The sequence below is a fragment of the Vicugna pacos genome, chromosome 11 (assembly GCF_048564905.1).
Source record: "Vicugna pacos chromosome 11, VicPac4, whole genome shotgun sequence".
Taxonomy (NCBI): Eukaryota; Metazoa; Chordata; class Mammalia; order Artiodactyla; family Camelidae; genus Vicugna; species Vicugna pacos.
The window spans coordinates 72803376-72826062 of record NC_132997.1 but is presented as its reverse complement, the minus strand read 5'-3'; the positions used below and the strand labels follow the sequence as shown (position 1 = coordinate 72826062).

At 45.7% G+C, this 22687-nt stretch overlaps 1 protein-coding gene across 1 annotated transcript in view; it reads left to right on the top strand.

Annotated features, from left to right (window-relative positions):
* The first annotated feature begins 359 nt into the window (after positions 1–359).
* PDLIM1 (PDZ and LIM domain 1) overlaps positions 360–22687 on the top strand; it is a 38047-nt gene continuing 15719 nt past the window's right edge. Inside the window, exons 1-4 of the mRNA XM_072971618.1 lie at positions 360–669; positions 15156–15307; positions 16943–17027; positions 20638–20837. Coding sequence (XP_072827719.1) covers positions 574–669; positions 15156–15307; positions 16943–17027; positions 20638–20837 — 533 coding nt within the window. The 5' untranslated portion in view covers positions 360–573. The remainder of the gene's footprint in view (positions 670–15155; positions 15308–16942; positions 17028–20637; positions 20838–22687) is intronic.

Below are 22687 nucleotides of genomic sequence, written 5' to 3'. Positions count from 1 at the left end.
GCTATCACTGCCCTGACTGCTTCGTATTTTCAAAGGAGATCACTCGAAAGCACCTTTAAAACATCATTGGCGTTCACAGAAAGCAAATGTGAAAAAGGAGCCGACCTCAAGGGGTTGACTTTGCACAGCCCTTCTAAACTCTTTTAAAGCGGCCAAGCTTGGCGTCCTCCGCGGTCGTCGGAACCTGCTCGCCTCTTACCCAGCGCCGGCGGCGGGGCTGGGAGCCGCAGGCGGGCGGCGCGTGGGGCGGAGGGAGGTGTTGCTGGGAGCCGGGGCGGGGCTGCTAAGATGCCGAGCCCCTCGAAGTGACCCCAGGCTCTCTCGGCCCGACTCCCGGCGGAGGCCCTCTGCGGGCGCGCTGGGCGGGGAGCGGCTGCGGGCCGCCGGCGGGAGGACGGGCGGGGCGGGCGCGGCGACGCGGCCTGGGCGGAGCCGCCCCCGCCCTCCTCCCGCCCACCGCAGGCTCCCGGGGCCCGCGCCGCGCTCTCCTCCGACAGCCGCCGGGGAGCCCAGCGCGCCGCTCCGCGTCTTGCCCGCTCTGTCTCTCGGGTCGCCGCCCGCCGTCGCCGCGCCATGACCACCCAGCAAATAGTCCTCCAGGGCCCGGGACCGTGGGGCTTCCGCCTCGTGGGGGGCAAGGACTTCGAGCAGCCGCTCGCCATTTCCCGGGTAAGAGCAGCTTGGGACGCGCGGGGAGCCGTGCGATCCCAGGCTGAGGAGCGGCGTGTCCCGGAGGGGACCTGTGGCGGCTGGGGCCCCGCGGGCGCTGCCGGAGACGGCGGTTTCGCGAGCCCGGGGCGGAGCCGGACGGCCGGGCGCACCCAGGTGCGCCAGGTGCGCCGAGCGCTGAATGCCTTCCGCGCGCCTCGGGCCCGCCGCCCCCGCCGCTTTCCCCCACGCTGCGCTCCCAGGCCAGCCGGCCGGCGGGAACGCACCCCCTTAACCGCGTCCGCGAGAAAGAGCGGGCGGCTTTCGTCCCTTCGCCCCAGAAGCGTGGCCGGCTTGTGGATGCGCTTTGTCAGCGAGAGAGAGGCTGAGAGTCCCGGCAGAACCCGCACGCTGGGAGATGGCACCTCCCTGTTCTTCACAAGCTGCAGAGTGGCGGGAAGCAGCTTGGAAGTAGCAGAAACGACCTGGAAAGTGAGGTGGAGTGGGTGAGAAGTTTACTGGGGGTGGCAAGCTAGTGAGATTAACTTTAAACACAATTGAAACGACTAGTTTCTCTCTCTTTGAACTTGATCCATGGCCAGGTTTCACCTCCCTCATGTCTTTTGGAGAAAGGGCGGGATTTTGGAAACAAACACGAATAAACCCTCTTGGACATTTCCCTCCCAAGCGGGAGGTGGCCGTGCCGTATTTCCGCCTGGCATTTCGGGACTATTAACCAATCACCCCTTTTCCCCCAGGAATTGGGGATGGGGTTCCCACCTTGTGTGTGTGTCGGGGTGGAGTGAGGGGAGTTGGTGCTTGAAAAATTCTTCGTGGGGCCTCATCAGTTTGAAAGGGCCCAGAGTCAATCGGAAACTCCAGATCCATCGCTTCCAAATAAAGCAGAAACCCGAGGGAGACCCAGACTCAGTGTTTGGAGGCCCAAGCCTTGGTCATCTAGTTTAGGCTAAAGGCTTTGATCTTCCACTAAGAATTGCCACATTCATAGTGACCCCTAGAAGGAGACCAAGAAAGACGTTTTGATTGAATGAAAGAAGGGGGCAAAAGGCACTCTCTGGTATCCTTGACTTGCTAGGCTTCAAGATCTATTCTTGGGTTCATCTGCCTGCTAAAGGTGACCCTAAACTTGCCTCCCCAGCCATCTGAACATTCTTTTTCCTTGAAGAAGGAGTGTGGAGGAAAGGGGGAGATCCCTATGGGTCCTTTTGATTTAAGTACCTGCCTCTAGCAGCTGAAAGAATATGGTGGGAGGTGCAAGAGGAAAAGAACGGGGAGCCCCCACTTTGGCTTATCTGCCAGCCACAGTCCTACCTACATTTCCATCCAGGTGGGCCTAGTGGACTAAGGAGGTCTTCTCTGACCATCCCACCCCTAAAAGGGGTAGATTCCTCAGTTCTTAGCCCTGTCTTCTTCCTATCTTCCACCTGCTGTCTCAGGGGGACCTCTTTGATTATTCTTGCAGGTACATGCTGTCTTTCCAGCCACCAGCCGAATTCCTCAAGTGCAGAAACTGTGTCTCCCCAAATCTGGACACCTCCCCCCCACCACCTCAAGCCTGGCACCAGACTGAACCTATCTGTGCCCAGTAAATCTTTGCAGGTTTATTAATAAGTGTTTGTCCAGGGAAGGCACATTTAGACTCGCTTACCTCATAGTCCATTTGTCCCTGCTCTTTGTGTCTATAATTAACCTGTCAGCCCTCTCCACTTCTGAATTTATGTGTGACATGAAACCTTTTCTTAAGAATTGGAGGATAAGGGGGGGAGGGTATAGCTTAGTGGTAGAGTGCATGCTTAGCATGCATAAGGTCCTGGATTCAATCTCCAGTACCTCCATTAAAAAAAAATGAATAAACTTAATTACCTACTCCCTAAAAATGAAAAAAAAATTAAAAGATAAATTTTAAAAAATTGGAGAATGTATTGGCCATCTATTAAAAGGGCAGTTACTGCCTGTCATTTTAGCTGCCTTTAAAAGACTTAATGCAAGTGGCACTGTGCAGGAATGATGGTATGGAGTGGAAAACACAATTCTGTGAATTCATAGTTTGTACCCTCATGTTTGTTTGTTTATTAGCACATGTCTCATGAGCATAGAGCATATTCTAGAAACTGTGCAAAGCCCTAGAGTCCCAGAAAGGAGAAGAGACAGCTCCATTCAGAGTGTTCAAGGTCTAGTGAGGGAAGCTAACCTTTATAACGCCCTTGGCTGATGCTTTAGTTGAAAAGTAAAAGTGGCTCAGGAGATGACATTCTCATGCCGACAGTAATTTGCTTCATCTTATTATTTCCACCTGGAAAAAATGTGGGTCTCCTCACTTCCTGGAAATACGAGAATCATTGTCATATATAAAGGGTCCCTGAGTGGCCATCCGAGATCTGGTGTGGGTCTTATTTCTGCTTCTTGAGCCTTTTGTTGTGTGAGGCTGCCTTCTTTATCTTGGCAATGGATGACTCCAGCCATTGGCTGTGAGTTAAGGTATGTGAGAGTGCTCTGTAAACAGTGAACAGCAGTGAGGAGGTGTGAGCATCCACAAAGTTCTCCACACCTTCCGGTTGGTAGGTGTGCTACATTTATTTTCCTAGGCAGATACAGTTTGCTATGGTTTTGTATGTGCAGACTTTGAGTCTCCACACCAAAGCAAACCATAAAATTAGGCTGGGAGAGGTGTGGCTTTTATTTAAATAACCATGTTTGCTTTCTCTTGCATGAATTATTCTGGCATTGGCTCTAGTCTTTCGTTAAACTACTAAAGCTCCTGAATATAACTCTGGAATCTTGTGTACTTGAAATTGTTTCTTTTTCTTTTTTAACTTATTTTAAAATTGTGAAATTAAAAAATCATAAAATATAAATGCATAGCAAATGATTACAAAGTAAATACCTGTAGAATTACCACTCAGGTCAAGAAGCAGAACATTGCCAGCACCCCAGCAGCTCACTACACGTAACCCTATCCTGACTTCTGGGAATCACCTCCTTGTTTTCCTTCCTTTTCCTAGTTTCTCATTTAAGCCTCTACCTTGGACTCCCTGATGACCCAGACTCACTTTTGCAACTACCCCCTGAAATTTTTTCTTCTGTCAGTTCCTGCTCCAAATCTACAGTTGTGTATCTCCTGGAGGTTTTGTTTTATTTTGTTTTCTTCTTCTTTTTTTTTTTTCCATGTCAATTTCTTATTTCCTCAACTTGGCTTTCAAGGAAAGCCTTCAGAGAATCCACACCCAGGCCAAAATTGCTGCTTGGTTTATGTTGACTTTTTTTCCTCTCCCAGCAACTGACAAAAGACAGGAAGGGGTGGGGCCAGAGATAAGGGGGTGCTTTTGGTGGGAGGAGTTGCTCATTTGCCTCTTGAGTCCCTGAGAAGCCTTTGCTAAGAGGCTCTGGTTTTCCCTCAGGTATCCTGAGGGGTGCTTAATAATGCATACTCTGTAGCCAGAGGGTCTTGTCTGATTTTTAACAGTGTTATATACAGCCTCAAGTAGGTTTACATCATGTTAAACAGATTCACATCTGTCAGGTTATGAAAAGCAAGACATGTCCTTAAAGTTCATTATGCATTAAAGGCTCTTGCTCTGTACTTCCTCATTCTGTGAAATTGGTCACCTGGGAAATACTAGCTGCTCCAGCTAATCTAAGGAGAGAGGAGGAAGAGGATGAATTCATGGGAATGGCATGTAACTGAATGCCTGAACCTACTGGCTTGAAATTCACCAAGTCGTGTTCTACCCGCTGACCAGAGACCCTGCCCCTTACTCACACTCTCGGATGCCAGCCTTGTTGACTTGTCTCTGAGGAGGAGAGAGCAGAGAAGAATGGTGTTAAGGTATTGCCACGGGGGCAGGTGACTGAGAGATTATATCTAATCACTGAGGTCAGTATCCCAGTCTGATCAGGACTGGGAAAAGCACCAGAATTACTCTTGTGCTGGGACGAGGTTAGGACTGGCTTCCAAGCTGGGCTCGTTCCCTAGGCTGTGCCTTGCCCTTCTTGCTCCCTGGAGGAGAGGAAAGCAGGTGTTCTTTGCCTTTTACAGGGAGGAAGCTCAGTGCCCATAGGTTAGGTAATTTGAATTTACAAAATTTTTCAGTGGTTGAACTAAACTTTTTTTGTAAAGGAAAAGGTTAAGGCTCATTGAAAATGAGCAGAAGTGGCTATGTCAGAAAATTAATTTTTAAAAGATAATTGACTTCCAGTTTGTCTCAGAGGAGAGCCTGAGGGAGCTGCCAGAACTGTATGATGCCTGGTAGAATGTCCAGGGCAGGAACTCAGGCTGAGCTCCAGTTCTGAACATCACACCAGGTGACCCCGGGCGTGTCATGTGCCTTCTTGGAGGTTCAGTTCTCTGTGAAGTTAAAATAAAACAATAAACAAGCAAACCAATGGTATTGTACCCTTTGAATGTGAGGACCCACTTTTTTATTGTTAAAAAGTGTCTCAGCCTCTCATGACATTAGTTGTACTTTCAACCACGAATTGATAGAGAAAACATATTATAAATTCAGAAATGTTTTCTAATGAATTTGTGTTGTTATTCATCTGTGAGTATCTATGCCCAAATGACTCTTGTGTTAATCACCAGGGCCTCCGCTTACACTTGAAAGTTTTGTGTGAGAACTATTTATTTGATCGGCTTGTATCAATGGCCAGTTGTATATAGCACTTCTTATATGCCAGGCAGTGTTCTAAGTGCTCAATATATCCTTTCAATAATCCCCACAAGTATCTTGTGAGGTAGATACGATTAAGATACCCATTTTACAGATGAAGAAACTGAGCCATGGAATTGTTAAGTACTTTGCCCTTGTCATACAGCAGTGAGTGGGAGAGCTGGAATTTGGCTGAGTGGTCTGGCTTCGATGTCATAATCATATTTTAATAGTAGCTAATATTTTTTAATTTCCTACCCTGTGCTAGGTGTGCACTTGCATTATCTTCTTCTGCCCCTGCCACAACCCTTGACACGGAGACAAAGGACAGACAGTAAATGTCAGAACTGGGATTTGAAGCCAGGCAGATTGACTTCCAGACCAGCCTTCACTATATTCTGCCTCCTGATAAGCCGTAACTGTCACTATTTCGTTGGTAATAATTTTACCCAGCACCCAGGTCTGAGAAGTGCTAATGGTGGTGCAGGCATCAACATACGCTTAGGACCCTTCTCAGATCCTCACCCTAGAGCCCTTCGTGTGCATGAGTGTGGCTGGAGTGGGGTCCCAGGTGCTCTGTGGCCTCAGCCCAAGGGCTCCTGGAGCTCAGAGCATCCCAGAGAGCAGCGCCTCCCTTCTCTGTTCCACCTGAAAAGCCACAAGCTGTGCCCCCTCCCCCGGCCCCAGGAGAATTGACATCTGGCCTGGGATTCCATGGCTGTGTGGACAGGGAGGAACAGAAGAGCAGAGGAATTGGGGAATTAGCCAGAGGAAAGCCTGCCTGGGTGGCTCAGAGAGGGCTTGGGGATAGTTTTTGTGGCAAATGAAAATGACCAGGGAGTGGACAGACCCGCCTTGCCCAGCCAAGGACGGGCCAGGAAAGTGGCAGGAAGCCAATTCCAGAACAAAAATGTACCCAGGAGAACCCAAGATGAAAAAGGTAATTTCTGTACGGTATTTATCACCCTGTGTGATTGTTGATACTGTTATCAGCCCCATCGTGTGTGAACTGGAAAGCTCACCCGTAACTGAGGTCTGTGGTGTATTTTTCCATGTAAGTACACTGCCTTCTTGATAAGTGCCATCAACAAGAACAGTGACTTTCTGAAGAACACTCTGGTCTTGTAGGAGGCCAGGTTCTTGACCTCGGACTCGGCCTGATTTTAATAGATACGACTACTCATGTCATATCAAATAAGAAAATAAAGACATAGGTATGACTTACGTGGGAAAAGATGCTAAATGCATACAAAATTCAGGTAATGTAGCAATGATTTACATCTGTTTCTTTTTAAAATAATAAAAAATACTTACGCTTTCAGAGCTGAACACGACCAGACTCCATGATCCAACAATTTCCCTAGTTAAAGGCTCAGTAGAAATGTCCACGTGGCACCAAAAGATAAGTCAAGAATCTGCAAAGCAGCGCTATTCATGATAGCCCCAAACTTGGAACAATTCAAATGTCTTTACAACAGTGGAATGAAGGAATGAATGGTGGTATATAGATATAAATCAACATACTTATATCATATGGATAATGGTATAAAACACTGCAGCAGTGAGAATGAAGGAATTATAACTGCACAGTGATATGGACGAGACAGACAGACATGCACAATGTTGAGAGAAATGAGCAGACAAAGCGTAAATAGTGTTCAAAGTCAGGATCAGGATAACCTTTGCCAGGAGGTTAGTGACAGGGAGGAGGCATGAGGGAACTCTGGCCAGTTCAGGTAATGTTCTGTTTTCTTTAGTTGTGCTGGTTCCCTGGGTGCGCTTTCTTTACGGGAATCTATCCAGCTGTTTATTTAAAATATGTGTACTTTTCTGTATGCATGCTATACCGCAAAAAAATCTTACATAAAAACCATTGTGCTAGTTATAAAAGATCAAATAATATAAAAATGTGGACAGCCCAATGTAAAAGCATTCCCCACACCTTTCCCCAGTCTTCCTTTCCAGAGGTAAACACTTAACAGTTTGCTGCAGAACTTTTCAGACTTTTTCCCATTCGTGTAGCATTTTAAACATCAGTTTACCATGTCACAGTGAACCATTTAGATGTCATTGCTTTGTACTTTTTGCCTTATTTTTAATGCAGCAAATCAAGAATTATAGCCATCCTGATGGGAAATGGAGTCTCAGTATCAGCCTGCTCTGTGTTCAAACCCTGTCTTGTCCGGTGACTAGCTATGTGTCCTTGGGCAGGATTAGCCCCTGAAACTTCAGTGCCCTCGCTTGTAAAGCAGGAATGTCTTCAAAGATTGTGATGGGGATTAAGATGGTGTGCAGAGAGAGCCTAGCACTATGGCTAACACAAACAAGGCATGGAGATACAGTGGTAGTGGTAAAAATAAAATAAAATAAAATAAAATAAAAATAAAATAAAATAAAATAAAATAAAATAATGGTAGCTACTGTGTTAAATGCTCATTATGGGTCAGACATTGTTCTAATTCTACAGATGTAATCTCATTTAATTCTCTTAGCAACAAATGAAGTTGATACTATTATAAATTTCATTTGGTAAATGAAGAAATGGAGGCATAGAAGGTATAACTGCTCATGGTTATGTGTTCAATGAATAACCATGAATAACCCAGGCTTTGGGTTAAGGGTAGTCATTATTGGAGCTATTTAAAAAGCCCAGGGGGTGCATAGGGACATGTATGGGGACTTTGAGAGACCGATGACGTTTTGATAAATTACTGAGGGCATTCTGCTTTGCTGCCTGCTTTTTAATTACATTTCTAAGAAATGATGACTGGTCTTTCTGACTTGGCTCTGCCACCCCTTAGTGTCTTCCTTTTGCACCAAGCATGAAGTGAGGCTGGATTAAGGCACAGCTGACCTACAAGTACCTGAACTACTTTATTGCCTCATTTTCTTGAGAAAATGGTTATAGAGTAAGCAAGAACATTCTGAAACATTCTTGGGGTTTACAGGCCAACTTGAATAAGTTCATACCACTTCTGTGGCTATAATGTGACTTCAAAGTCTGTGCTGGGGCCTGGGCCCACAAACAAATTAGATCAGAAGTCTGACTAAGAGTTCAAATTCCACATCTAAATGGCACACTGCAGGCCTGGGCTCTACTTTGTCACTCAGCTCAGCGTCTTTTAAATTTGCACCCAAATACTTTGACACGACCATTAGTTCAAAGGAGGTTGCCCCTAAAGGTACACAGCCCCGAGACTGAACTTGAATTCCAAATTTCTTTATTCCAGTCTTGTTTCATACAATTCTAAAAATGCTAAACCACCATCATTTAATATTTAATTTAATATACCCAACTTGTGGGATGTATTTAAGGTGACTTGCAATCCAAAATACATATTTACAAAATTTCAAACATAAGAACACACATAAGATGCAACAAAAAATTAAGAACATAGAAGAAAAAAGAGATGCCCCAGGACCTTTAAATTAGGTGGTTTCTATAATTGCACACTACATTTAGCTGTGAGTTTTCTGACTGAGGCAAAATAGAACGTGTTGAGTTATTTAGACATCTGGAATGAAATGACTTCTACAATACTCTGTATAGCACCTTCAAGGATGTTGACCAATAAATAGGACAAGGACTTTTTTTGTTTTAATTGTTTTAATAAGAGAGAAGTACTATTCTAGTGGATGTTTCTTTTAAACGCCTTCTATGTGTTTTAATAAGAGTGTCAGCCCTTGTTGTTTCTGGAAGCGCTGAGATTTTAGGGTCTACGTATTCTTTGTTTACATGATAACTTCATTCAGGGAGAGAGCTTCGGGGGAAAGGCTGGCCCACATCTCTAAACCTAGTGAGCGTCAGAATTTTCTGGGAAGCTTTAAAAAAATATATAGATTCCTGGGTCCCACTGTGTAGACTGTCTTCAGTAGATCTGAAGTGGGGTGTGGAGATCTATTTATAGTTTTAAAACCCGATAACCAACTTGTTTGGGAACCATTGCCTCATCCTTGCAAATGTCAGTTCCCCCTAAGTTATCTGTGAGCTGGGTCAATTTCTGGCCTGAAGTTTGGATGCCAGTTCCAAGGGTCAGGGTTCGCAATGTTCTGTGAACACTCAGGAAATTGACCTCTATTCCTGTCCACAGGTAGAACTTTCTGAATAGGGACACTTTTTTTCCTTAAAGCGGGAGAAAAAACCAAAACCAAAACAACCCTGCATCAGAACTGTTTAAACTGTTTGACAAATATTTGGTTGAAATCCTTAAAAGAATGACAGTACAATTTATGATCTAGACTGGAACACTGTTGAGAATGAAATGGAATGCTTTTGATAGTTAAGCTGGGAAAATATGTTACTGTCCTGGGCAAACCAGGGTGCTTTGTAATCCTTGTCAGAAAACGTTTGTATACGTAGTTTTACTTTACATAACTTTTTAGCTAAGCTGTGGTCGCGGGTATGTTTGCATGATGGGATCAGGAGGCATTATAAAAGAGTTTTGACTCAAGAGTGAGGTAGAGAAAAATTAAATTAATAGCTGTAAGAATAATGGTACATGGTGACTGGTCCCAGGTTTCTGTGTTTGGGGTAGTAGAGCGCGGTGAGGACCGTGAGTAAATGGAGTGTCTGCCTCCGCTCAAGAGGGCAGAGTCATTTAAATTAAAAGAGAGCCAAGATTGTAGCCTGGGTTCATTTCATGGGCCTCCAGCTTTTGATCTTGAGCCTAGGGAGTTAAAGGATCCCCATCCAGCTGTCAATAGAACATGTAAGTTTAAGTGGAACTGCCTTCTGACAGGTCCTCTGGGGAAGCCAGCCTCAGAATGGCTGGCCTGGAGGCTGAGTGGACGACCCCTTGAATGGGTCTGCTTCTTGCAGCTGCCATAAGAGAACAGCTGTCCGAGGCAGGCACCTTCATCTCAGCAGAGCTGAGGTTCAGTGGTTGTTTCTTGGCAGTAACTGGGCAGTTGAGTCAGAGGCTACGTTTAATTTTCTTTGTTGTTCCCCACTGTTTCCCAGATGAAGTACAGGCTTGTTAGAAAATAACAGAGCTCTTACTGCCTGGTCTATGTTGACATCTCCAGGCTCATTCCCTTCCTCTCCCTTCACTTCCTGTGTTTTATCCATGCTAGTCCACATGCTGTTCCTGTAAGCTGCATGGTCTTCCCTGCCTCCTATAGTGCCTTTGCACAATTTTAGGCAACACCTCCTCCAGGGAGTCTCCCCTGCTTCCCCCTTTAGCCTCCCATTGTCTGTTTACTTGTTTTTGGTCCAGCATTCGTCAGCTGTTGTACATAACTGTCTGCCCCAGGAGATAACTGCTCTCTGAGTTAGACAGTGCCTGAATCATCTCATATAATCCTCATGACAGCCTTCTGATGTCAGGACTGTTGTCATTCCTGTTTCGTAGATGAGAAGGGGGAGGCACACAGAGGTATAATATCCCTCTCGAGGATACTTAGCTCCCAAGCGCCAGAGACAGGACATGAACCCTGGCCATCTGACTTGAGATGCCACATCTTAATCAGTTAGCTACACTGTCTTTCAGTGTGTACTTAAGGAACGTCTGTCTGATGAGTAAATGAATGAGAGAAAGGAGGAGGTAACAGAGGAGGGATAAAATAGATACATGCCCTTATACAGAGGAGGAAAGTAATCTTTCAATTTGTCACAGCCAGCGAGTATGCATCCAGTTCTGTATAACAGCGATATTTCATTACTTAGATGTAAATTGAAGAAAGTGGGAGAGCTACCTTGTAGTCCTACTCTATGCCATTTAGAAGTGAAATTCTGTGAACCTTATGTGCTCAGGAGCTGAGCAGCAATGCACAGGCTTTGCAGGTGTGTTAGGAACTTGCAGGATGGGGTGGATGTACAGATTGGCCCCTGAGCAAAGTGTCTGCCTGGGGGGGTGGGATGGAGCAAAGGATGAGGGAGATGTGAGTGAATTCTGCAGAAAATAGCAGATTGTTCATTTATGGAAATTGTGCCTAAACCCATTTATTCTCATGCAGCAGGAGTTGTGTGAGCAAGTTGTATGGTGTCTCGGGAAGAAAGCTGCAAGAGGGTTTTTGAGGATATCCGTTGAGCTAATGGGCCCGTTTCTTTGGTGAAGAGTATAGGATTTCTTTTTTAAAAATTGAAGCTGACTCCATTATGAGCTGGTTCTGATGGAATTTGGTGGTCAGGAGGAAATTAGAATAGACAGTGTGGTGTACTGGGTTAAGTGGATGAACTTTGGGGCCCCACAGCCCACCACTCACCAGCTGTGTAACCGCAGGCAAACTGCTTAACCCTGTCCCTCCATTTCCTCATGTGTGATGATGAAATAGTGTTGGCCACCTGATAGCATCGCGAGAGGGTCGGTAAATTAACCCATGCCAGACACTTAAACTCATCAGCTGCTGGATATTGTTATGATTATGATGATGTTATGATTATGGTGCGCAGTAAGGGTTGGAATCCTCTGTTCAGGACTGGAAGTAACTGGAGTTGGAGGCATAGCCAGCCCTTCTCTTCTAAGGTCTTTTCGGTTCTGATTTGGGTATTTTATAAGGGGCCCAGGTGAGGCCAGAGCAATGGAGGTGACGTTCCCATGGGTGGAGGGACAGGGGTTACCGACACTCCAGTTCCTTGCGTAGAAGGTCACAGCAGATGAGTCTTCTCACTTTGGGGTTTCTCTTTGACTCTGACAGTGGGGTTTGGAGCCTTTTGCTTGTGGCATTGTGGTAAAGCAGAAAGGGAATGGAATTTGGAGTGAGGAGATCTGGTTTCAAGTCCAGGCTCAAGCCTTGAGCTGTGTGAACTTGAGTCAGTCACAGCTTCTCTGTGAGTCTCAGATTCCTCATCTGTAAAATTATCTTCTATGTTGGTGGTGAGGTCATTGTTATTATTATCTCAAATAGGACATTGTATGTGAAGGAGCTTTATAAAAGGCAAGTCCCATACTTCTTTTAAATCCATTTTTTCCCCAGAAATAGATGGCTCATAAAAGAATGTGGACTTAGTCTGTTTATGTGCCATTCCACCTGAGTCCTATCTGATGATGTTATCTTGTAACTTTTTGAGATTTCCTTTGGCTTCCCATGAGTTTGACTTAAAAAAAAAAATCAGACCGAAAGATAGGATGGCTAGGCCTTGATTACTCAGACTTAGGGCTCTTAAGACTGGTTCTAGCTTGTCCAGGACCTGTCCGGATGTACTTAGCAGAAATGCCTCACCTACAAGACAGTTTGAACCAAACGCTGAGAATTCCAAAGTTCTTAGCAACTGAGCATATGAACGTAAGAAGAATTTCTATTTTCATGTTCTCAAGCTTTTTACCACCCGCCAAATTTCATCATTTTAGTTTGTGAGTGGTCACATTCCAGAAAAGCAGTGTTGGGGAAAATGGTTATTTGATTCTTTTTGAAATAGTCTTTTTTTTTTTAATGGATAAACTAGGGCAGCGTAATTACATATTTAACAACGCTGGATATTTTGGATTCAGTTATTCATTGGACACATTTATTGAGCACCTACTACATGCCAGTCACTGTGCCAGGCACTGGGGATACCCCAGCACCACAAGCAGACAAAATCTTGCCCTCACACACCTTACCATTTAGTAGGCTCTCAAACATTACATAAAGAAATCCACAAAATAGATATGCAAACCTAATGTGACAAGTGCCTTGAAGAAGAAGAGAGTGTATGAAAGGGTGACAGGGGATCCAGCTTAGACTGGATGTCAGGGAAGCCTCTGTGGGAAGGGTCACTTAAGCTGAGAGGTTAGTCAGGTAGTAGCTGCAGCAGGTGCTAAGGCCCTGAGGCAGGAAAGAAGTAAGGAAGCCCCTGTAGCTAGAGCTTGGTGGAGGAATGGCCCAGTGAGGGCGAGGAGGGAGGCATAGTCCTTAGGGGCCTCACTAATGATTTGGGATTTTATCCAAGGGGACTTCTAACACCAAAAGAGTTGATCATGATGAATGACTTCCATCAGGCTGCTCTCCCTGGAGACAGAGTTCACCAACCCAAAACTATAGCTAATCCCAAATAACGTGATACTTAGGGCCATTTTGGAAACAAGGGGGTCTGTGTTGTTCTTTAGAAAAAAAATGGAATATACATGTAGTCACACCAGCTCAGTCTTCTCAGGAAGACAGGCAGGAGACGAGAGGAATTTGTTTTTACTGCACGTACTGAGTGACTCAGAGCTAACTCCCTGAAGTCAACTGAAAGAAGGGAGGCCTGCGCTCGCCTGTATAAAATGCCTTTTCCCAGGGGCTGTGTGAGAAGGAGATCTGAACCTTGGATTGGGGGCTTTCATTTTCTAAAGGCCAGATCTCTGGTAAACAGATGATGGGAAAGCCAGAAAGGAAGGTTAGAAGGTCAGGATCTCTGCACGGGTTTCCACATCCTGCTACATTCCAGGGGTGTTTTTCCTGGTAAAGTCATAATGTGTCCGCACCGGAAGGGACCTCAAGTTATCCACCCCTAATTTTGTGGGGTTGGGGCGCCGGTGGGGGGATGGACCGTGACAGCAGCATCCCACCAGCCACTTTAGAAGGGTCTTCAGTTTGGCAAGAGCTGATTGGAGACTGGCTCCTGAAAACTGTGTCAGATATGGAGGCTTAGAGCAAAAGCCTTGTGTTCTGGTCTTGAAAGGCCTCTTGCCTGTGGTTCAGCCTTATGGAGACACCCAGGTGTTTACAAGATCTTCCTCCCTGGGCTGCCAGGAGTCAAGGGCCTTCTCCAAGGCGAGGCCAGAACCCTGTGGGGCCTGGGAGTCTGGGTATGTTACCACCACTCTGCTCTGGGGCGGCTTGGACTTCCCATCAAGGAAGGTCTTTTAATGTCAAAGTCGCGGGACTAACTCTGGAATGATTTTTATTTTTAGTGTACCTTGGTTTAGAAAACACCTAACAGTAAAAATAACTCTGACGTTAGTACTACTTCAAAATGAGTTTATATATTCACTTGAAAAATAGTTGTGCGTCTCTGTGTGAGGCAAGATACTTATTCAGGTCACGTGCAGTGCTCAGTAGGCAGATGGATTTGACAACCCACTGCAGTCACTGGTTGGCTTCCCCCAAGCATTGGTGGCCCATAAGTTGGGAACCATGGTTTAGAAGCTTTGGCCTGTAGAAAATCAGCCACCCAGAGGGCCCGACCCTAATAGTCAGCTTCCTGTCTGAGAGCATATGAACCAGTATAAACCTATACTGTCATATTTTAAAATATTCTTTGTTGCTCTTTTCAACCATAAAAGTAATTCACCGTAAAAACCAAAAACATTGCAGAAATGTGAAACTGTGAACAATTTGGTATGCAATGTTCCAACTTTTTTTCTGTGCATAAATAACATTGATTATTAAGATTTTTAATAGATATAGGATGTCTCTCTGTTTAATAGATATATAATATTCTCTAAGTGTGTGTGTGCGTGTGTGTGTGGTGTTTAAATGTAATTGGTGACTTATTTTAAGGAAGTAATAAGATTCTGTGGGAAGAATATTGGATCTGGTTTAGGGTTTGAGTCCTGGCTCTGTATTACACTAGTAGGATGACTAGTAATACAGTAGTATACTAGTTGGGTGATCCCAGGTAAGTCACAGCTCTTTCTAAGCCTCAGTCTTCTGGTCTCTAAAATGGGGACCTATGAGGGAACTGATACTTGCTGGCCTTTCTCACAGGGTTATTGTAAGGATCTGATGGGATGGTTTGTAGAAAAGGACTCTTTGCAAACCATAATGTGTTACATAACTACACAGGATTGTTATTATTGAAACTTATGATCTCAGCCCTCGTTCCTTTTTAACTACTTTGATCCGCATCAGTGAATACTTTAGCCAGCGGTTACTTACTCAGTGATTTCCTTGGAGACAAGTAGTAACTAGCTTGCTCTCCTCTTTCCCTAGGTTACTCCCGGAAGCAAGGCTGCTATTGCTAATTTATGTATTGGAGACGTGATCACAGCCATCGATGGGGAAAATACCAGCCATATGACACACTTGGAAGCTCAGAACAAAATCAAGGGCTGCACAGACAACATGACGCTCACAGTAGCCAGGTGAGGCCCGTGGAAACACTTGGTTCATTTCTGGGTGAGCTGAAGCTGCTCGTGGACAGGGACTGCCTCACCTATTTCCGAACCCCCAACACCCCCAGCTCCGTGCCACATATGCTGTGGGCAGGCTGAGAGGCCTGTGGAATTAGAATTTCAGGCGGCTCGTTCTCCTCTCTAGTTGCCACAGGGCTTCCCATAGGGTGGGCATCTTTCTCTAAGATACCTGCTCTTTCACTTGATCCAACACAACTGACCAGAATTTTGAGGAAAGGAAATCAGTTACATACTGTCAGGTCTAATGAAATGAAGATTTCTTCCTGGACACCATGAAGAATCTACTTCGGGTGCTGCTTCTGCCACGCCACACAGAGCAGTGGGTGTGGTGACAGGAGGTTACAGTAGCAGAAAGACTGCGACACCTTGGACAAAGTGCAGAGTCTAAGTTTAAGTTCACTGTGAGGAAGGAGAGCTGGGGCAAGCGTTCTCCACAGGCCAGTGAGTGAGGAGAACCCACTGGGAGCTGTAACTGGGGCAGAACGCCCATTCCTTTTCCGTTTAGTTTTGTCAAGGGTCCTTCGAGGGCAGGGTTTCAGAAGTGATTTGGTTCAACCTCTATGGCTCCCTGTTTCCTGTTGGATCAAGTTCACATTCTTCGTTCTGATCTCCTGTTACTGTGTCTTTAATGTCTCATTAACCTTAGCTCTCATGGTACTTCATCATGAACCCTTTGCTCTCATCTGCACAGAAGCTTTATTGCTTTCTTCTCTCTTATGCTCCAGGACTGGCAGGAGACCACATATGGGGCAGGATGTCAGAATATCTTGTACACTTAGAGACCTACCCCCATGGGAGGTGTACCATTTTATTATGTCTTCTCAAAAACACATTTACCTCTTACTCTTGTCTTCATTTCTATCTTAGTCCAAATCCTCTCCCTCAAGACATCCATCCATCTACCCGTTCATTCATTCATAGATTAATTGGTTTTTTGGATCCATTTAACAACAAATTGAAAAGCTACATCTTACGTCTATCTGGCACTGTGCTAGGCAGTCTGGCAATACAAGGATAAGCACAAACATTCTCTATCTGTAAGACTGAGAAAATGCTATACTCATGAAAACGGAGACAAGGCTGAGAGTGTTACTCTGTGACTGGTACAAAGAAATCCTTTCCAAGCTCAGGAAAGGAGGCATCACTTTTATTTGGTCCAGACATGCTTCATGAGTAAGTTGGTTATCTGGTTTGGGTCAAGAACGCTGGGAAAGATAGAGAAGCTCGGGCCATCCTGGGCAGAGGTGGGGTGGCATGGGGCATGCTCAGGAGCACAGAGGAGACCAGGGTGGCTGGGGATCAGGGACACAGAGAGGAGTCGGGGAGGATGAGGCTGGGAGAAGTGCCAGCATCTTGGGAAATCCCTTGGGGCTGAGCACAGGCAGCCATAGACATGACGTCATCAGATTGGTGTTTTGGAAAAACACGCTGGGGGCAAATTGGAGGGGAAGGCGGGGGGAGGGGGCAGCAGAGTACCAATTCAGAGGCTAGTGGACAAGCAAGAGGAACACTCTCCTACTTCGTTTTTTGTATATATTATTTATTTAGCATGCATGAAACAGCAGCTTTGTTGATCTGTTGCAGATCTGAACAGAAAATCTGGTCTCCTCTGGTGACAGAGGAAGGGAAACGTCACCCATACAAGATGAATTTAGCCTCTGAACCCCAAGTAAGTACTTGCTCACCGAGGCCATCGCTCTCACCACCCAGCATCCTTTCCACTTTTGACACAGCTCAGCACCCTCCTGTTTTTCCTGCCCTGGAGGCCTGGGGATACGAGGGCGGGGAGGGCCCTCCTCTGGAACCTGGCTCTTGTTAACTTCTTCCCGTAAGGGAACTGCAGGAGGAAAGGGCTGGAAAACCCCAGGGCAGTGACGCCAGGACCTGGTCTGGACACAGCGGTTAGGAAGGGGATATGGGAAGCGGGTGGAAGCCTTCCTGTATAGAGCTGGGTGGCAGGACCGTGGAGAATAAAGGTGTTGACTCAGCTCATGATGGATTTCAGATGCAAATGAATCGTGCCAGGAATAAGAGAAGTTTGGGCCCTGAGGCCTGGAGCCTAGAGGAACTCCAGGGAAGTTTAGTAGTAATCCTGTCCCACTGTCTGGTTTCCACGAGCCTTACAGTGGAGATCTCTAGTTTCCTTGCAGTGAGACCCTAAAATTACTAAAAGTGATCATTCATATAGGAAAATGTGCTAGGGAGTCAGTGCACAATACAAGGGAAAAACGTGAAGAATGTTTAAAACATCTTTGTGAAATTCCTCACCCTGACATGCTACTTTTCACAAAGTATGTCTATTGAATAAATTAATTATTAGTGATGCCTTAGTAGGCAAGTTGATAGTGGCTTTTGAAAACTTTTAGACTGGTTTGTGATTGTTCTACATTTAGGGCCAGTTGAAGATTTGAACTTTTAATTATTTATTTCCTAAATTTTGGACACTTTCATTTTTATGGTGTACTGAGAAATAATCAAAAGATAACACATAGCTATCTTTTATACATAAAGCAGAAACTTGCATGAAATTGAACTCACGAACTCACTGGGTACTTCAGTGTGAGTAAATTGAGTGTGTGTAAGTGATAGTTTCTCAAATGGCTTCTGCTAAAATGTCAGAAATGCAGTCACACAAAATTTTTCCCATTAATATAATAAAAATCATACTTAAGAATCCTAAGAGCCACTTTAAGGATCATTTTGTATCTGCCATTTCAAAACTGATATGACCGTACTATTCTGTACAGCTCCTCTAAGGAAAGTTCGTAAGAGGCATTCAGTCTATAAATTGGCACTTGTACGAACTAATACATAACATGCCACCGTCAATTCCAGTTTCCCGGGGATCTAGCTCTCAGCCACTTCGTTAGATTTACATTGAATGTGAGCTTTTAATGTGTTAAGTTCTCATGTGTTTTATAATACATAAGGAATGACTTTGTTTTAATTTGGTTTATCTAAAATCCTAATTTCACTTCAATAAGGCAAGACTTAAATTCTAGTTATAGTTTTTATGTGCATTATACTTGAATTCTCATCTTAAACATATAATCTGGATACCTATATTAATAGTTCGAAGGTGGTTTCCTTCAGATTAAAAAAAAATTTCCAGCACTTTAACATCTAATTTGAGTGTGTTTTCCTTTTGATTCTAGTAATTCTTTGTTCGTATGAAAAACTTTCCACCTCTCATTTTTCCAGTCTTCCACTTCCAGTCATTCTGAAATAGACTGAGTAACAGCAGAGTTCATCTATAATTAAAGGATCTGTTCCTTCATGTAATGCCAGCCAACACCCCAGCTTATCTGAGGTCATTGTAGTTACACACCTAGTTTATATTTCCTCATTATTGAGTTTCCTTGGAGACTGATAAATACAAAGCCCAAACAATTACATCATCCCTTCCAGAAGGCCGGCCCTGAATTAACCGCCTGACTTCTGGAAAGACCAGTATTCACATGGGATAAAGAGATAACTCCTTTTATGTACAAAAGAGATATATTCTTGGGAGGTTCTCTAGAAAGTGAAAATCAGAATTTCCAACTGGCATTTTCTACTAAGTTCCATTCTTACTGAAAATGTGTTTCTGCGGAGGAAGGAGGGAATGACATTATACTGGGGGCTCAGAGAGAGATATAACTTGCCCAAAGCTGAACAAGAAGCAACAGGGATAAAACGGAGCCAAGACAGAAACATGAGGGCCCTTCCCTGGTGCTCAGCATCCTGTGCTGCTCCTAGGAGTTGCTGTAGGGAAGGAGAGAGGAGGGGAGGACCGGGATCCGGGCTGCCACCGTGTGTCTAACCCACTGTGCTGCCGTGTAGCTGCTGACGTGGCCTGAGGCCAGGCCACCCGTCTGGAAGCCTGTTGCCATTAGTGACCTGTTACTATGCCTTGGGATAGTTGTGCTGTAAAACTTACTTAACCATTCTTTGAAATCTGCTAAAGTTATTTGCTTAGCTAATTATACTTCCTCTTTTGTGAATAATCTGTACATGCTTAGTTTTGTCCAAAGTGGATAAAGTCAACTCAGTGTAATTTATACTGTAAAACTGCACCAATTGTGACGTGTGGAAGAGCCTATCTGAACAGTGAAAAAGAAACCTTCATCATCAACCTATCCTCATGTTGTCCTGTTTTAGGAAAGTCAGCCAGTACGCAGTGAGTGAAGCTGGTGCTTTTCATCATCACGTTTTCTAAGAAAACATGAAAGACTTGAAGGTTTTAGTGAAGAAAGAAAAAAGAGGAAGAGCAACAGAGGGCAGGAACTCTTTGAGGGCAGTTGTTCTGGGCCTGGGTGTTAAGAAAGAGGCCAGGGTTCAGGAAGATTTCTGGAGAACCCAGAAAATAGGACGTGCATCGAGTTTAATAGGCTGACAGGAGCACGGTCTCACCCAGGAGCCAGGGGTTGAGCAGAACACCCCTTAATAACTGAGTCATCAGAAAAGCCATGATTTTTTTTTTAAGGGAGATTAGTTTAAGAAGTTTTTCAGGGTGTTTGTAAAGAAGCTCCAAGGTGTTGTAGCTGTAGTAATTATCCTGGCATTCCATGGGGGTGGAGGGCATGCTCTCAAATTACAGAAAGAGGGGACTGAACACAGGAGGAACTAACTCAGAGCCCTTTCCTGCAGCTCCCCTGGGCACCGCCCTGAAACAGGTATCTCCATCCCTCCTTCCCTCCCGCCTTCTATCTGGCCTTGGCCTTCTCCGCTGGTAATGCCCCTAAAGCCCCCTTCTGTCAGAGCCCCGCAGCCTCTCTGCCTAGTCAGCAGCTGCTTCACCGATGACACCACATCCCTCTTATCTTGCTTGTCTAAACTGCTCTGCTCTGGGGAGTTTATCTTCACCTTTTATCGTCTCCTACTCTGCACTGGCTGAAGTGTGATGCCGATTCCTCTCTTCCTGGTACTTAATTCCTCTGGAATGTGCCTTGAAAGGGTGTTTTCAGCTCCACCTTGGATCCTGACAGCCCAGAGCATCAAGGGGTGTCCTGCCTGGGGCTACCCAGCAGGAGATCAGGCTTTGCTAGGCTTCCGGGGAAAATCAGGAGGTAGAGCTGGCAGGAGAACCTGCACACCTGCATTCGTGCCTGGCTCGCGTGACATCTCCAGGCTTGCCCTGTGTGTGATGGGTTTGTCAGAGCCCCTCTGCTAGAGATTGGCGTTGAGCCAGGGCCGATGTAGCTCATTGGAACACCCCTCTCTGGGAGTCAGCCTGCACCGTCCATTGAGGGGTGCCTTTTGGACGCCCCCTTGATTTCTCTTCTGTACTCTGCCTGCAGGAGGTCCTACACATAGGAAGCGCCCACAACCGGAGTGCCATGCCCTTTACCGCCTCGCCTGCCTCCAGCTCTGCCCCCAGGGTCATCACAAACCAGTACAACAACCCAGCTGGCCTCTATTCCTCTGAAAACATCTCCAACTTCAACAACGCCTTGGAGTCAAAGACGGCAGCCAGCGGGCAGGAGCCGAATGGCAGAGCGTGAGTAGGCCCCTGTGTTCTCCTCCAGGCCAGTCCTGGAAGAGGCATTTCACACCAGGGCCTCCCTCATCAGGCAGCAGGGAGGAGGTTCAGCCACTAGCCCAGGGAGAAGAGTGTCTACTCTTTCTGCATTCATTTTCCTCACCTCTAAAAGCAGGGCGGTACCGCCCGCCTTGTAGGGTTGCTGTGAAATTAGAAGTAATTTGCAAAATGCCCAGTACTGTGTCTGACACACCAGTTCACGGAGACCTGTGTTACTGTCGTCCTGATTTCTGTGGTCATCGTCTTCCTCTATGTGACCCGTCTTCCTTCCTTGATAGCCCTGATGCTTCCTGAGAAATCCAGTTTTTATGGTTGGAGGTTTCTGCTTGTGTTCACCATCTGATCTGAGCAAGGGATCAGTACCTCATGAAACAGTTTTTGGTGAAGCAGTGTTTATTGTTTTCCCCTAGAGTGGCCCAGTGGAAATAACAGAAACAAGAGACGTCCATGAGGATAGAAATGTGTCTTTGGAACAGGTTCAGATCTGGGCAGGGGCAGAGGTGGGGCTGCAGGCAGACGGGGTGGAGAGGTCTAGGGCCGCATCTTGCTCAGGACTGGGGAGGCCTGTCCCCTTTGGCTGTAGCTGCCTCTAAGTCTTGATTCAAAGTATCCTCTGTATCTTCCCAGCAGAGGGGCCCTGGAGTTGACTCCATACCAAACTCTGAAGATGAATCTAGAAACACTGAGAACACTGCAGCCCCTCACAAAGAACTGGGTTTGAGGATGGAGAGTAAGAGATGGGACCAGTTCTCTGGGGGTGAAAAGGTGACGAACGAGGTTACGAGTGGCGATCTTATATGCCCAAAGGTGGCAGGGAAGATAAGGACTCAGAGGCAGGGCTCTGAGTGCAAACAGCAGGGAGCAGAGTGGCCTGTGGCAGCTAGACCATGCATTACCCGTCCAGAGGGGCAGCCTCTCCTTGGCTCCAGCTGGATGCCACATGCAGGCCTAGCATTCCCATTTCTTTCTTTCCTTTTGCAAGTGTTTGGGAATTTTTTCATATGCCTTTTTTTTTTAATGATTCTCATTTTAAATGATTAATCTCATTGAAACAGAAGTCAGAAAGCCTCTCTTATGTGAAATCTGATTTTTAAATGTTAGTGACAGTCGAATTTGTTGGCAAAAACCATGTGATCCAAACTTGTCTGATCTCAGAGGATCTCTCCTACGTGGAGTCCTCAGTTCTTGTATTCACTCTGAAGCCCATTTTGCTATTCAATTTCTCTCCAATTCACCTTTGACCAGAATCTGTCCAGCTCTTAGGGTGATTAAATGGCAAAGCCATTGCTCCAGATGCAGGTTAGGACAGGTTAAGGCACGAGAGGTTCCAAACTGCTTAAATGTTTGGAAAGAGCTGTTATGGGGACCCTCTCAAAGGCTCCTTGGCCTTAGTGTGCATATAGTCCTTTTTCCCCGAAGAAGAGACACAAATGTTATTAGGCACCTGCACCCACTGCATGCAGGGCCCTGTACCCAGCACCGGGAGGGCCCTGTGATTTCCTTTTAAGCTTCTTGGCCTAGGCCTAGTAGGGGAGACTTTTTACCGTGTGACTTTGGCTTTACAAGATGTTAGTGGTCATTGGCATTTATTGTGGTAACCAGGGCAGAGTGATTACTAATGATTCTTCCTCCAGTTCTGATGATGCTGCCCTTCAAGGTGACTGTGGGGGCCTTTGGGACACCTGAGAAAGAGTGCCATATTTGGCCCCCTGAGCTTTCCATGGACGCACCCTGAAGGGACGCTTTCTCTCAAGCAGCTCAGTGGAGAGTCAAGTGGTGGAAACATGGAGGACCGTGATCCCTGTTCT